The sequence below is a fragment of the Camelina sativa genome, chromosome 18 (assembly GCF_000633955.1).
Source record: "Camelina sativa cultivar DH55 chromosome 18, Cs, whole genome shotgun sequence".
Taxonomy (NCBI): Eukaryota; Viridiplantae; Streptophyta; class Magnoliopsida; order Brassicales; family Brassicaceae; genus Camelina; species Camelina sativa.
Window position 1 is genome coordinate 18,348,244 of NC_025702.1, and position 13,648 is coordinate 18,361,891.

General features: G+C 35.9%; 4 protein-coding genes across 4 annotated transcripts; 3 read left to right on the plus strand and 1 right to left on the minus strand.

Annotated features, from left to right (window-relative positions):
• Window positions 1,731-2,679, plus strand: LOC104763638 (E3 ubiquitin-protein ligase SINA-like 11). The gene is made up of 2 exons (XM_019240134.1): window positions 1,731-1,862; window positions 1,981-2,679. The coding sequence occupies exons 1-2, from the start codon at window positions 1,731-1,733 to the stop codon at window positions 2,677-2,679; spliced, it is 831 nt and encodes a 276-aa protein (XP_019095679.1).
• On the plus strand, window positions 3,115-3,801 carry LOC104763639 (E3 ubiquitin-protein ligase SINA-like 11). The gene has a single exon (XM_010486988.1). The coding sequence runs from the start codon at window positions 3,115-3,117 to the stop codon at window positions 3,799-3,801; it is 687 nt and encodes a 228-aa protein (XP_010485290.1).
• LOC104762411 (1-deoxy-D-xylulose 5-phosphate reductoisomerase, chloroplastic-like) lies at window positions 4,093-7,929 on the minus strand. Its single transcript, XM_010485689.2, has 12 exons — window positions 7,772-7,929; window positions 7,411-7,604; window positions 7,243-7,329; window positions 6,883-7,008; window positions 6,737-6,799; window positions 6,494-6,643; window positions 6,306-6,373; window positions 5,200-5,314; window positions 5,006-5,110; window positions 4,811-4,923; window positions 4,486-4,632; window positions 4,093-4,399 (listed from the first exon to the last, which is right to left on the minus strand). Exons 1-12 carry the CDS (start codon window positions 7,854-7,856, stop codon window positions 4,231-4,233), a joined length of 1,422 nt encoding a protein of 473 aa, XP_010483991.1. The 5' UTR covers window positions 7,857-7,929; the 3' UTR covers window positions 4,093-4,230.
• On the plus strand, window positions 10,103-13,643 carry LOC104762413 (peroxisomal membrane protein PEX14-like). The gene is made up of 12 exons (XM_010485692.2): window positions 10,103-10,366; window positions 10,550-10,797; window positions 10,896-10,935; window positions 11,023-11,201; window positions 11,559-11,748; window positions 11,876-11,965; window positions 12,127-12,200; window positions 12,442-12,487; window positions 12,576-12,646; window positions 12,762-12,806; window positions 12,899-12,967; window positions 13,079-13,643. Exons 1-12 carry the CDS (start codon window positions 10,294-10,296, stop codon window positions 13,493-13,495), a joined length of 1,542 nt encoding a protein of 513 aa, XP_010483994.1. The 5' UTR covers window positions 10,103-10,293; the 3' UTR covers window positions 13,496-13,643.

A 13,648-nucleotide genomic window follows, 5' to 3' on the forward strand; every position in this document is an offset into this window, starting at 1 on the left:
AAAATTGGATTTTAGGTTTAAAAAATTTATTAATGTTAATATAATTATGGAGATTATAACATTTTTTGACAAATCTGTTGTATATCATTTAAATTTGAGAGATTCTAGCATCCATAAAAATAGTTTTCGAGATTTAATGGGTAGAGTTAGTTGTTTTTTGAAAAATCATAATATATAGATGTTCTTAAGATTTTTTGGCAATAAATATAACAAATGTTGGTCAATTTAAGAAAGTTTAGTATTTGAGTTTATCTGCAATGTTATTTATGGAATTGTTTTAGGGGTTAATAATGTAAGAAAAAAATTAAATAAGTAAAACTAAAAGGGCATAAACCAAAATGTACTTCAAAAATAATAATATAATTAAAAAAATTACAATCCACATGTCAAATTTAATTCGATCTTGATATGCATATAATATTTTGTTATAATTTTATTGAAAAGTACTTCGATTCTTTACGAACAAAAATAGTATAAGCATTTTATCAAGAAAAAAAAGAAGATAATAGTATAAGAATTTTCTATATTTCTGATTAGAGTCATGTATGTTCGATTGTTTGATTAAAAATCTTGTTGTATACTATTAAGATCACCCGTTGAAGAAGATTCTATTGCATTGTATTTTGCTTGAATGGTGCTTTATTTTCTTCTTTTTTTTTCGAAGAAAATAATGATTTACCCCATAAAAAGGAGAAAATAAATGTGTATTACAAGAAAATAAAAAGAAGATAATATAATTTACTTCACTTAAGTGGGTAAGCGACTAAGGGGGAGGTATTGGTTTAGGATTTAGAAAGAATTTTAATGACTTTATGTTCTTGCTGATTGTTAGAATCATAGAAAATTGAAAGTTAAAAATGAAGGATTCTAAGAGATTGTTTAGGAAGTTTTTTAAAATCTTGATGATTTGTTTTTTCTAATCTTGTAAAATCTTTCTATTTGATGAAAGAGTTTTCATGACTTTTGTTATGAAGGAAATGATATAAAATCCTAAACCAATAACATAAAATTTGAATTCATTAACAATCCAAGATTCTTTTGTTTTACTTGAATAACATAAAACTTTTAATGACTTTATAAAACTCTTAATCTAATAACACTAGATTTATCAAGATTTTAGATAACTTTTTACAAATCCACAACCAATAACACCAAATTTTTAAAGAGTTTTTAAAAGTCTTGATTGAATAACAACATATTTTACTTAACTTTTAAAGTCATTAAAATTTTTTCTAAATCTTAAACCAATACCTCCCCGTAAGCGTTGTTTAATGTTTATGATGATGACTCTCTCTCTCACATTATAGTAGTGTTTCGTGGATACAGAGATAAGATAAAGCCATAATGGTAGATGAGTCAGTAATCAGTAGTGCTAATTAATGGTCAGTCTGAGTAGACCAAGTGTTACGTTAACTTGGCAAAACAGGAAAGGAAGAACGTAATATTTATTGGGTTTTTTACTTATGGTTAACTTGTTTCATCCCATCAAACTCTTCGAATTCCTTCCCAAATCATGATGTATGCATGTAACTTTTTCTTCACACTCTTCGGAAATCGGAGACTGAATAATTGCGTTAACTATTGGGAAGACAAAAACACACACATAATTAGGGTTTACTCATCTCTTCTATATATATATATATGTGAAGACTGACTAGTAAATGTAAATCCAAAAAAAAATATATATTGTGAAGACTAGTAAACCTAATTTTATTACCTTATAATCGATAATGGTTGGTAAAAACATTCTCTCGCAAAAGAGGCAACGTACCGAGAATGAAACACGATCGGCCAAGTTGTCGGATCTTGATGTTCTTGATTGTCCGGTTTGCTTCGAGCCGCTCACAGTACCTACCTTCCAGGTTATGTTTCCAATCGTGCATTTGATTTTGTTTCATGTGGTATTTTGATTCTCTTTGTTGGGTATTCTTATACCGAATAAGGTTTTAATTTTTAATTTGATTGTAATTAACTCGTTAGATCTTTTTTTTTGCACATCATCAGTGTGATGATGGACATCTAGTTTGCAGTTTATGCTTAGCCAAAGTGAGTAACAAGTGCCCTGGTCCTGGGTGTGATTTACCCATTGGTAATAAGCGATGCTTCCCAATGGAGAAGGTTCTTGAAGCAGCCTTTGTTCCTTGTCGAAATGCTGAGTTTGGTTGCCCAAATACTTTCTCTTATGGGAAAGTGTCAAGTCATGAAAAGGAATGCAGCTACTCTCAATGCTTTTGCCCTAACCTCGATTGCAATTACATTGGCTCATACACCAGCATCTACAGTCACTATATTTCTAGCCATCTTTACGAAAACATGACTTGTTCCTTTCGTTCGTCTGCCCTTGTTCGGATAAACATTAACGAAAAGGTTTTAGTTCTTTATGAAGATATGGAGAAACTATTATTTGTGTTTCAGTGTTTCAGGGAGAGACATGGTGTTTATGTTACTCTTCGAAGTATTGCATCATCAACTCCAAAAGAGAAGATTTCGTACTGGCTTTCCTGTAGTGCTGATGGACACACACTTGCTTACAAATCACCAGAAATGAAGAGGTTTCTTGAAGTGAGTTCTCATCAAATCCCCGAAGAGAGTTACATATTTTTCCCTAACAGATTTTTGTGTGGTGAAATGTTGGAGATGAGTCTTTCCATCGTGATTTTCGACGGAGAGTGGCTCTAGATATTATTTGGTTTGCCGTTGAGACTAAAGAGACTATAATTATTTGGTTTGTAGTAGTAGTAGTACAGTATTGTACCGTACCTCCACTCTTTGATTTATGGATAGAAATATAAATCAGACGACGCCATTACCTCCTCTTCGTTTGATCTCACACAGGAGATGCAAAACTTTACTGATGAAGCCTCCGAGGCTTTTCAAGAACCCACATTAGGCTTTGGTAAAAATGGTTTCAAATTATTGGTTTGGCTTTTCCGGATCACAGATACATTATTTTTACACAATCCATAATCCTCCCAAAAGCGCTATTAAGTAATATTAACCTATTCTATACACTAATATATATATATACACACCCATTCTATACACTAATCTTGTCCCCCCACCTTTTTTCAAATCACTTCCACTGATGTTCTTCCAACAACCAATTTGTCAGGCATGAACTNTCAGTGTGATGATGGACATCTAGTTTGCAGTTTATGCTTAGCCAAAGTGAGTAACAAGTGCCCTGGTCCTGGGTGTGATTTACCCATTGGTAATAAGCGATGCTTCCCAATGGAGAAGGTTCTTGAAGCAGCCTTTGTTCCTTGTCGAAATGCTGAGTTTGGTTGCCCAAATACTTTCTCTTATGGGAAAGTGTCAAGTCATGAAAAGGAATGCAGCTACTCTCAATGCTCTTGCCCTAACCTCGATTGCAATTACATTGGCTCATACACCAGCATCTACAGTCACTATATTTCTAGCCATCTTTACGAAAACATGACTTGTTCCTTTCGTTCGTCTGCCCTTGTTCGGATAAACATTAACGAAAAGGTTTTAGTTCTTTATGAAGATATGGAGAAACTATTATTTGTGTTTCAGTGTTTCAGGGAGAGACATGGTGTTTATGTTACTCTTCGAAGTATTGCATCATCAACTCCAAAAGAGAAGATTTCGTACTGGCTTTCCTGTAGTGCTGATGGACACACACTTGCTTACAAATCACCAGAAATGAAGAGGTTTCTTGAAGTGAGTTCTCATCAAATCCCCGAAGAGAGTTACATATTTTTCCCTAACAGATTTTTGTGTGGTGAAATGTTGGAGATGAGTCTTTCCATCGTGATTTTCGACGGAGAGTGGCTCTAGATATTATTTGGTTTGCCGTTGAGACTAAAGAGACTATAATTATTTGGTTTGTAGTAGTAGTAGTACAGTATTGTACCGTACCTCCACTCTTTGATTTATGGATAGAAATATAAATCAGACGACGCCATTACCTCCTCTTCGTTTGATCTCACACAGGAGATGCAAAACTTTACTGATGAAGCCTCCGAGGCTTTTCAAGAACCCACATTAGGCTTTGGTAAAAATGGTTTCAAATTATTGGTTTGGCTTTTCCGGATCACAGATACATTATTTTTACACAATCCATAATCCTCCCAAAAGCGCTATTAAGTAATATTAACCTATTCTATACACTAATATATATATATACACACCCATTCTATACACTAATCTTGTCCCCCCACCTTTTTTCAAATCACTTCCACTGATGTTCTTCCAACAACCAATTTGTCAGGCATGAACTGAACCCGCACTAGAAGAAAGCTGCACCATCGCCGCGTATTCACGCGCCCACGAGTCATAGTGAAGAATCTCTTCAAGAGAAGGTGATGTTACCAACTCGTTACGATGTTTATCGCAAGTTAATTCCACAACCTTGAAGATATCCAAATAGCTTATCCTGTACACAAAAGTGAGAATTTAAACATTCTTGATTCAATTCAAGAATTTCGTTTGAGATGCCCGAAGAGAAAACAAAAGTCTTACTTTTCATCAATGAACATTTCAACGGCTTTCTCATTGGCGGCGCTGAGAACTCCAGTCATTGTGCCTCCAGCTCGTCCAGCAGCATAAGCAATATCCATGGATGGGTATTTCACATTGTCTGGTTTCTTGAAAGTCAACGAACCAAGTCTGCCAAAACCGATTCAGTTTCAGTTCAATTTATCTAAACAAACTAAAACCAAACTGAACTAGATTAGGGAATTTTTCTTGGTGGTGATTAAAATCTCCAACTAAGCTTAGCTCCACACTTCGGAGAGTATATATATATATATATATATATGTGTGTGTGTGTGTGTGGTTTGCTTACTTGCAAAAGTCAAGTCTTGGATAAGAACAAGGAACTCTTTCGGGCCATGACATGGTGTAGAGAATCGGTATACGCATATCAGGCCAACCCAATTGAGCAATTACAGATGAATCCTGTGGAACAAGACAAAACACATGCGAGACAGATTTTTACCGGAAAGACAAAAAATGCAGTTATTTAGTTATCAGGCAAGACCTGTGTTTCAATCATGGAGTGTATGATACTTTGAGGGTGAATGACAATCTCTATATCGTCATACTCAGCTCCAAACAAATAATGTGCTTCGATGACCTCAAGACCCTGTTTCAAGAAATCAAGAATTTATGTACCTTGATCAAAAAGGTACTTTTAGAATCAGGGTTTAACATTGAGGAGAAAATGATCTTAACCTTGTTGAAAAGCGTAGCTGAGTCTATAGTGACTTTCTTTCCCATGCTCGTCCAGATTGGATGATTCAACGCTTCAGCTACTGTAACTTCCTTCAGCTTTTCAACAGGCCAATCCCTATTTCAAAACCCAGTTAACGTTTTCCATTAAGCAAATGAGAACTAAGAGAAAAAATATATGCAGAGAGAAGAATATTGAAACAAACCTAAAAGATCCACCAGATGCAGTCAAGATTATCTTGCGCAGACCGCCTTCAGGCAAGCCTTGAATACACTAGAGAACATAAAAGAAGAATTTTTACTTAAACTTCCAGATGTAGAAATTGTATCAAGACCAAAACTTATGTCAATATGAAAGTAGAGGTGCCTAAATTGTTTATGTTAATTATGATACCTGAAATATAGCAGAATGTTCTGAATCTGCCGGAAGAATCTTAACTTTATGTTTGTTGGCAAGCGGAAGCACGAATGGACCACCTGCGATTAATGTCTCCTTGTTTGCAAGAGCAATGTCCTTTCCTGCTTCAATTGCAGCAACCGTAGGCTGCAGTAAAAACAAACAACACGTTTTATCACTACACTATCTCTTTCCTATTCTCTCAATCCAGTTTTAGTAACAAAGAACTAGAGAATATACCTTAAGTCCTGCACAACCAACTATTCCGGTAACAAGAGTTACAGCTTCAGGGTGTCGAGCAACCTGTTGATGAACATAAGTAAGAACTCAGTGATGATAGAAACTTTGTAAAAAATCTACACTAAAATCAAAAGAAATGCACTAACCTCAATCACTCCTTGCTCCCCTGGAATAATCTCAGGTTTGTAGTCCAAATCCGCTAATGCCTCTTTAAGCTCCTTGATCAATGACTCGTTTCTAAGAGCAACCAACGCAGGTTTAAATCTCCTTACCTGCCACCATTCAAAAGAGGGTCAAAGAAACATAATGTAGACTTTTTCTCGAGATCACTGACGAGGCATAAAGNCTACTGTAACTTCCTTCAGCTTTTCAACAGGCCAATCCCTATTTCAAAACCCAGTTAACGTTTTCCATTAAGCAAATGAGAACTAAGAGAAAAAATATATGCAGAGAGAAGAATATTGAAACAAACCTAAAAGATCCACCAGATGCAGTCAAGATTATCTTGCGCAGACCGCCTTCAGGCAAGCCTTGAATACACTAGAGAACATAAAAGAAGAATTTTTACTTAAACTTCCAGATGTAGAAATTGTATCAAGACCAAAACTTATGTCAATATGAAAGTAGAGGTGCCTAAATTGTTTATGTTAATTATGATACCTGAAATATAGCAGAATGTTCTGAATCTGCCGGAAGAATCTTAACTTTATGTTTGTTGGCAAGCGGAAGCACGAATGGACCACCTGCGATTAATGTCTCCTTGTTTGCAAGAGCAATGTCCTTTCCTGCTTCAATTGCAGCAACCGTAGGCTGCAGTAAAAACAAACAACACGTTTTATCACTACACTATCTCTTTCCTATTCTCTCAATCCAGTTTTAGTAACAAAGAACTAGAGAATATACCTTAAGTCCTGCACAACCAACTATTCCGGTAACAAGAGTTACAGCTTCAGGGTGTCGAGCAACCTGTTGATGAACATAAGTAAGAACTCAGTGATGATAGAAACTTTGTAAAAAATCTACACTAAAATCAAAAGAAATGCACTAACCTCAATCACTCCTTGCTCCCCTGGAATAATCTCAGGTTTGTAGTCCAAATCCGCTAATGCCTCTTTAAGCTCCTTGATCAATGACTCGTTTCTAAGAGCAACCAACGCAGGTTTAAATCTCCTTACCTGCCACCATTCAAAAGAGGGTCAAAGAAACATAATGTAGACTTTTTCTCGAGATCACTGACGAGGCATAAAGCTAAGCAAGAACCTGATTTCTCTGGACTGATTTGCTATACTATTAGTTTACAGTATATTATTATATATGCTACTATCATTGAATTGAGAAATAATACAGATTACCAAGTGGTCTGAACGAGGAATTGGAGCTGTAAGTTACCACATGAGTCAAAAATTTACCTGATCAGCAAGGAGAGTAACATTGGAACCAGCAGCTAGAGCCACAACTCTAAATTTGTCAGGATTCTCAGCCACGATACCCAATGTCTGCAAAAATGAAAGTTCTTATCCCCATAAAAATGATGCAACAAATAACTCAGTAACATGCTGATCCAATGATGTAAAAACCTGAGTGCCAATAGAACCAGTAGATCCAACGATGGAGATGGGTTTTGGTCCATCCCAAGATTGACGAGGTGCCTCAGGAACAGCTCTCCCAGGCCAGGCTGGAGGAGGAGAAGATTGCTGCTGCACTTTCACTGAACACTTGACTCCTTTTCCAAACCCTCTCCCTTGATTCCTCCTCCTCGAACTAAACCCACCTGTGAAACACTCCAAAGATGTAAACTTTAAAACTCTCGAAGCTAACTGGATACGGATCATTCAATACTCAATACTCAGACGAGCCAAAGTAAAACTAATGAAAGTATGAAACTTTAATCGATTTGAGAGTTGACGAAAGTACCGAGAGTAGAGGAGAGGAAGAAACCTGGGAGTACTTTGAACCTGGAGGTATCCAAGAAAGAAAGAGCAACGGATTCAGCGGGAGGTATTGAGTTAAGAGTCATCATCATATCAGTAGTCTCTATTAAAAAATCGAATATTTTCTAGAGAACCGCGCTACTCTCGATTATGAGAGAGAGAGAAAAGAAAAAGGAATCAGAGATTTTATAGTGAGCCGAGAGAGAGGATAAATCACATAAAATAAAATAATATCTTATGTGATTCGTAATTTATATGGTACCAAATTACCAATAGACTTTCACATTATCTTTTAAAGATTTCGTGGAGCATATTATTTTTATTTTTATTTTTCTTTTTCTTTTGGGCTAATCAAATATTAATTTATGGAAGAGAATTTTTTGCTTTCATAATTTTCAAAATTTACATTTAAGTGTGGTAGTTGATAAAATGTCTATATTGACAATAGTTGTTTTCATCACAATTTTGTGATTTTTTCCGTTGGTGATAAGCGATGCTTGCCAATGGAGAAGGTTCTTGAAGCAGCCGTCGTTCCATGTGGATTAATGCTGAGTTAGGTTGCAAGGAGAGTTTCTCATATGGAAAAGTCTCAGTCAAGTCATGAAAGGGAATGCAACTTTTGTCTATGCCCTTGCCCTAACCTCGAATGCGATTACACTGGCCCATACAACAGCTTCTATACACACTTTATTTGTAGTCATGAATCATGATCACAAAGGCGGAATATGTAGAAATTTAGGTGCTCCTATTGGGATAAAACATGAGCGAAAAGGTTCTACTTCTTTGGGATGTTTGTGGTACAGTGTTTCATGGAGCGACATGGAGTTTATGTTAACGAGTATTGCAAAATCTGCTCCATCGCGTACTAGCTTACTTACCTTATTGACGGGAAACAAGATTACATACTCAATCACACCACAAGTGAAGAGGTATGTTGAAGTGTATTCTCAAATCCCCGAAGACACTTTCATTTTTTGTGCCTAACATTATATTGCGTGATGATGAAACGGTGGACGTGCACATTGGCACATTGTATTGATTATTAAACTTCCGTGGTATGCGCAGGCTTATGCAAGGTTTTAAAAAATTTTGTATTAATTTTTTTTATGTAGAGTTTATCTTTGTTTTCTTTTAATTGTGGTAATCTTGAAAAATATAATTTGAGATTGATTGTTTTAATATTTCACATATATTTTTTTATTTTATTAAATACATGCATGAACAATTTTCTTTTGAGAGATTTAAATATTCTACAATTCTTGTCTAAAACTTCATAAGAAAATATTTCAAATGAAAACTTGATCTAAGGATGCATATTTTGTAACAAAAAGTTTTTTGGTTGAATAAATTTTATATTCATTCCAAAAAAAAAACTTAAGTATTTAGATATATTCATACTTAAGCTTCTCAATTAAATACTATGAAACACTAACATTTTCTTTTATCAATAATTGCAGCTTGGCTAACTCTTTTAATAGATATAATTAAGATAGACATTTTCCTTTCATGTTACCTCTTCAATTTTTTGAATATAACTCTAGAATTTGGTTTTTACTAAGAATTTTATTCAGTTTTCTTTTTGACAACTTCTAAATATTAGAATATGAAAACTAACAGTCATGAATTTATCCAAATATCTTCTTCTTTGTCTATGTATTTTTCTAAACTAATATTCTACAGTTTTATTCAACTATCTTCCATTTGATAGTGAACAAAACCCCAATTTTCTTTATATATAAAAATTTATTTCTTTTGGGACAAACTTTCATGAATTTCTCTATAATATTAACTAATATCTCTATCACTGCTGCAACTCTTCAAACTATTGTAAAAATTGTAATGCCTAAACCATATGCCCATACATTCATGGTTTACCCCATGTAGAAGAAGTGGCGTTTTGATTCACTCCCGATGCTTTTTTGTCTTTTGACTTTTGGTGATCTATCTATTTTCTTCGAACATGTTCTAAACCTCTTTAAATTTCTTATATAAATATTGAAACTTTTTGTGATATAAAAAAAGAATAAAATATATGAAACATGTTTTATGTTCCTTTAAATTTAGGTGTGTTTGTTTTTAATAAGGATAGATATATGTGATTCTTCCCACTATTGACGTGTCAATCCAATGGAGAGAGTGACCATATTTTATAGTATAGATTAGGAAGAGTAACTAAATTAAATTAATCCACTCGTCTTGTATGTTATGGATGTTGATGATGTTTGTTACAATTTTAGTATTTCTTGAAAACAATGGGCCCTTTAAGGCCCAAAATGATAGAGATTAGAGCACNAAAAAAAAAAAAAAAAAAATCAGACGACGACATTATTATCTCTTCTTCGTGTGACCACCACACAGTCACCAAAACACGAAAAAGAAAAAAAGTCTGCGCCTCGATTTGAGCAAAACCTGATTTACTCTCTCATCATCTTCATCGTTCTCTCTCTCGAACGATTTTTTCTTTTTTTTTTTTCCCCTCATCTATAGTCCCTTTTGCCGCTTGGATTATTCCAAGGTTGGTGAGCTGCTATGGCAACTCATCAGCAACCACCAGCTCCTTCCGACTTTCCCGCTCCCGCCGATGATAAATCCCAGATTTCAGGTTCAATTTTATTTCCTTAGGTCTCAGGGAACAAATTCTCAGTGGTTTTTTGCATTACGATTGCATAGTTATGGGTTTAATTGATTTAGTTAGCTCGAAGTTGATGAGTAATTGGATTCCATTATCTAGTGATTGATTTTTACTAATGTTCTTGTTGATAAATGTGTTGTTGTTTACGTACAGAGGCTACAACAAAGCCTGCTAATGAGGTTCAGCAAGCTACTACTATAGCTCAGGAAACTTTTAAGCAAGATCCTCCAACATCTGTGTTTAAAAATTCTGAACCAATACGGGAAGATCAAATTCAGAACGCTATCAAGTTCCTTTCGCACCCGAGAGTTAGGGGGTCTCCTGTTATTCATAGAAGATCTTTTCTTGAGAGGAAAGGTCTCACTAAAGAAGAGATTGACGAAGCTTTCCGCCGTGTTCCTGTAAACCCTTTCTCCTTTCCTTGCTTCTTTTTTTTTAGGAACTCTCATTCCTCTCCTAGTTTCAAAAGCTTACATCTGTGATTTATTTGTTTTTATAGGATCCACCACCAAGCTCGCAGACTACTGTTACAAGTCAAGGTAAACTAAGCGAGGACATGTATTTGTTTGGTTGTTCCTATGATGATTACTATACTGGAAGCTTATTTTTATGTTTCTTACAAGCAGATGGACAGCAAGCTGTGTCAACTGTTCAGCCACAAGCTATGCAGCCTGTGGTAGCTGCTCCTGCTTCACTCGTTGTCACTCCACAGGCAGCTTTTCTCTCTCGGCTTCGCTGGTACCATGCTATTCTTGCTGTTGGTGTACTAGCAGCTTCTGGTGCCGGAACAGCTGTTTTTATAAAGGTATCGTCAACCTTTCCCCCATTATATGCAGTTTGTTATGCTATGCATCGAGTAAATTGCTGCTGATGGTTAGGCCATTAATCAAATGGAAGCAGACTGTATAGAGTTCATTGTTCTTAGCTTAGGTAATGAATTGCATAACTCTCACACTCTCTGTTTCAACTAGACCACCAGAATATAGTTGCCAAAAACTTTGATGAAAACAATGCAGTAAGAGTTTGTTAGGGTGTCAGAAACTTGTTACTGTACCTTTATTACTGATTGCTAGACGTGTTTTAACGCTATGCAACTTTATAGTATGAGTCTCCTTCTACACAATCAAAATCTTTATATTGAAGTGACATTTGTTTGTTTCAGAAATCTCTCATACCCAGATTTAAATCCTGGGTCCAAAGAATTATGTTGGAAGAAGAAGCTGACCCTCTGAAGAAAGCTGATGCTAAACCTAGCTTAGCTGAAGAAGCAGTAGCTGCAGCCAAAGCTGCTTCTGCCGCTGCTTCTGATGTAGCCAGGGTTAGTCAGGAGATGATGATAACAAAGAATGAAGGTAGATGTATTTCTGCAGTTTATAATGTAGTCAGAGTATCTCTCTTTTTCTGTGACCATTTCTGGACTTTTCTTGCATGTTCCTTCTTATCCTCTAAATTCAAATCTGTACATTGCTTCTTTCTCAGAGAGGAAATATTTTGAGGACTTAACACACCTGTTAGGTGTCCAAGTACAAGAAATGAAGTCCTTGAGCAACAATATCCGTAAGCTCGAAGGTAAGTATTAAGTCTCAGTATTCATACAATTTAAGTTTGAACAACTCTTATCAAGATTCATTGAGGGTCTAGTTACCTAATGTTTGGTTGATCGTAAGAACCGTTGTTAAAGCTTCTTGATCTAAAGAGGATTCTACTATTTCTCTTTTTTTTACTTTCAGGACAATCCAGCAACATTCCAAAGATTTATTCAGCTGATCAAGAGGTTTATAATGCTTCAGTCACTGCAGCAAGGGTGAGTCTTAAAGTTTTGGTTTGTTAAAACTTTGATTCATAGATTAGGGGATGACAACCACAAAGAAAACCCAAAAGCACCCCAAAGAGAACAGTTTTACTTCCTCCCTGATTGCTGATAGATCTAAATTGTCTGATGTATACCCCATGGAAAACCGCACAACTTGAACTTGATAATTAACTAATAGAATTACGTATCATAATGCTTTTTGTAACATTAGGAACGTTGATATGTGATGCAGAAACCGTATACAAATGGCAGCAATGTTGATTATGACACACGTTCAGGTTCTCTCTCTTACTCTCTCTGGATCAATCTGCATTACGGTTTATTGTTTTTGGTTAGATTAATCTTTCTAACTAATGGATGATACAGCACGATCTGCATCTCCTCCTGCGCCTCCAGCTGATTCTTCTGGGCCCCCTCATCCAAAGTCATACATGGATGTAATGTTCTGAAACCTCCTAAGTTCGCTGCATAATCATGGATTTATAATGAATCTTATCCTTTGAATTCCTTGTAATCTTTGTAACATTTAGTTGAATATTGCTGATGGTGCAGATAATGTCTATGATCCAGAGAGGAGAGAAGCCTTCAAACATTCGGGTAAGCTGACAACTACAATCCCTTCTGGCACCTTTTTTGGACTAACCGTAATTATTTGTTATGACAAACGTATTGCACTTTAAAATCTACAGGAGATTAATGACATGCCGCCCAATCCGAACCAACCACTATCAAATCCACGCATCGCTCCCAAATCTAAGGTACAAACTGAAGATGTCCCTGAATGTTAATTTAAAGAGAATCTTGGCCAAATGTGTGGAACTGAACTTATTATCAAGATTTCTTAAACTCGTCTTTTCTCTTGTTAACAGCCATGGGACAATAGTCAAGCACAGCAAGACGAGAGTTCAAATGGTCAATGGTGGCAACAGAAAAACCCTAGATCCACGGATTTCGGCTACGAGACAACAACAGCAGCACGTTTTACCGCTAACCAGAATGAAACAAGTACAATGGAACCAGCAGCTTTCCAGAGGCAACGGTCATGGGTACCTCCACAACCACCTCCAGTTGTCATGCCAGAAGCAGCTGAGGCCATTCGCCGTCCTAAGCCACTACCTAAGATGGATCAAGAAGCAGCTGCTAGTGATGACCAGACAGGTGTGAGCGATGAGTTACAGAAGATCACTAAGTTCTCTGAATCTGGTGGTGATGGATCAGAAAGTATCCAGATCACAGAGATACAAGAAGAATCAGAACAGCAACATATCATCCCAGAAGGAAATTAAAAACAATAATTAGCTTCGCTTGATACTTTATGAGGTTTGCTTGTATGAAAACACACATTTAGGTCTTGGGAGTTATCACCACCTAGTCACCTACCGTCATTAAATAATATATATCTTGCTACACAAGTAAAACTCAGTCATTCGATGATTGCT

Excerpts from the sequence above, each read along its gene's own strand:
- LOC104763638 (XM_019240134.1), top strand. The coding sequence starts at position 1,731 with ATGGTTGGTAAAAACATTCTCTCGCAAAAGAGGCAACGTACCGAGAAT. Across the intron at positions 1,863-1,980 it reads TCACAGTACCTACCTTCCAG|ATCTTTTTTTTTGCACATCA; the intron begins GTTATGTTTCCA and ends TTAACTCGTTAG.
- LOC104762413 (XM_010485692.2), top strand. The coding sequence starts at position 10,294 with ATGGCAACTCATCAGCAACCACCAGCTCCTTCCGACTTTCCCGCTCCC. Across the intron at positions 12,488-12,575 it reads TGATTATGACACACGTTCAG|CACGATCTGCATCTCCTCCT; the intron begins GTTCTCTCTCTT and ends TGGATGATACAG. Across the intron at positions 12,968-13,078 it reads GCATCGCTCCCAAATCTAAG|CCATGGGACAATAGTCAAGC; the intron begins GTACAAACTGAA and ends TCTTGTTAACAG.
- LOC104762411 (XM_010485689.2), bottom strand. The coding sequence starts at position 7,856 with ATGATGATGACTCTTAACTCAATACCTCCCGCTGAATCCGTTGCTCTT. Across the intron at positions 5,315-6,305 it reads GCATCTGGTGGATCTTTTAG|GGATTGGCCTGTTGAAAAGC; the intron begins GTTTGTTTCAAT and ends GTTTTGAAATAG. Across the intron at positions 4,924-5,005 it reads ACTCCATGATTGAAACACAG|GATTCATCTGTAATTGCTCA; the intron begins GTCTTGCCTGAT and ends CTTGTTCCACAG.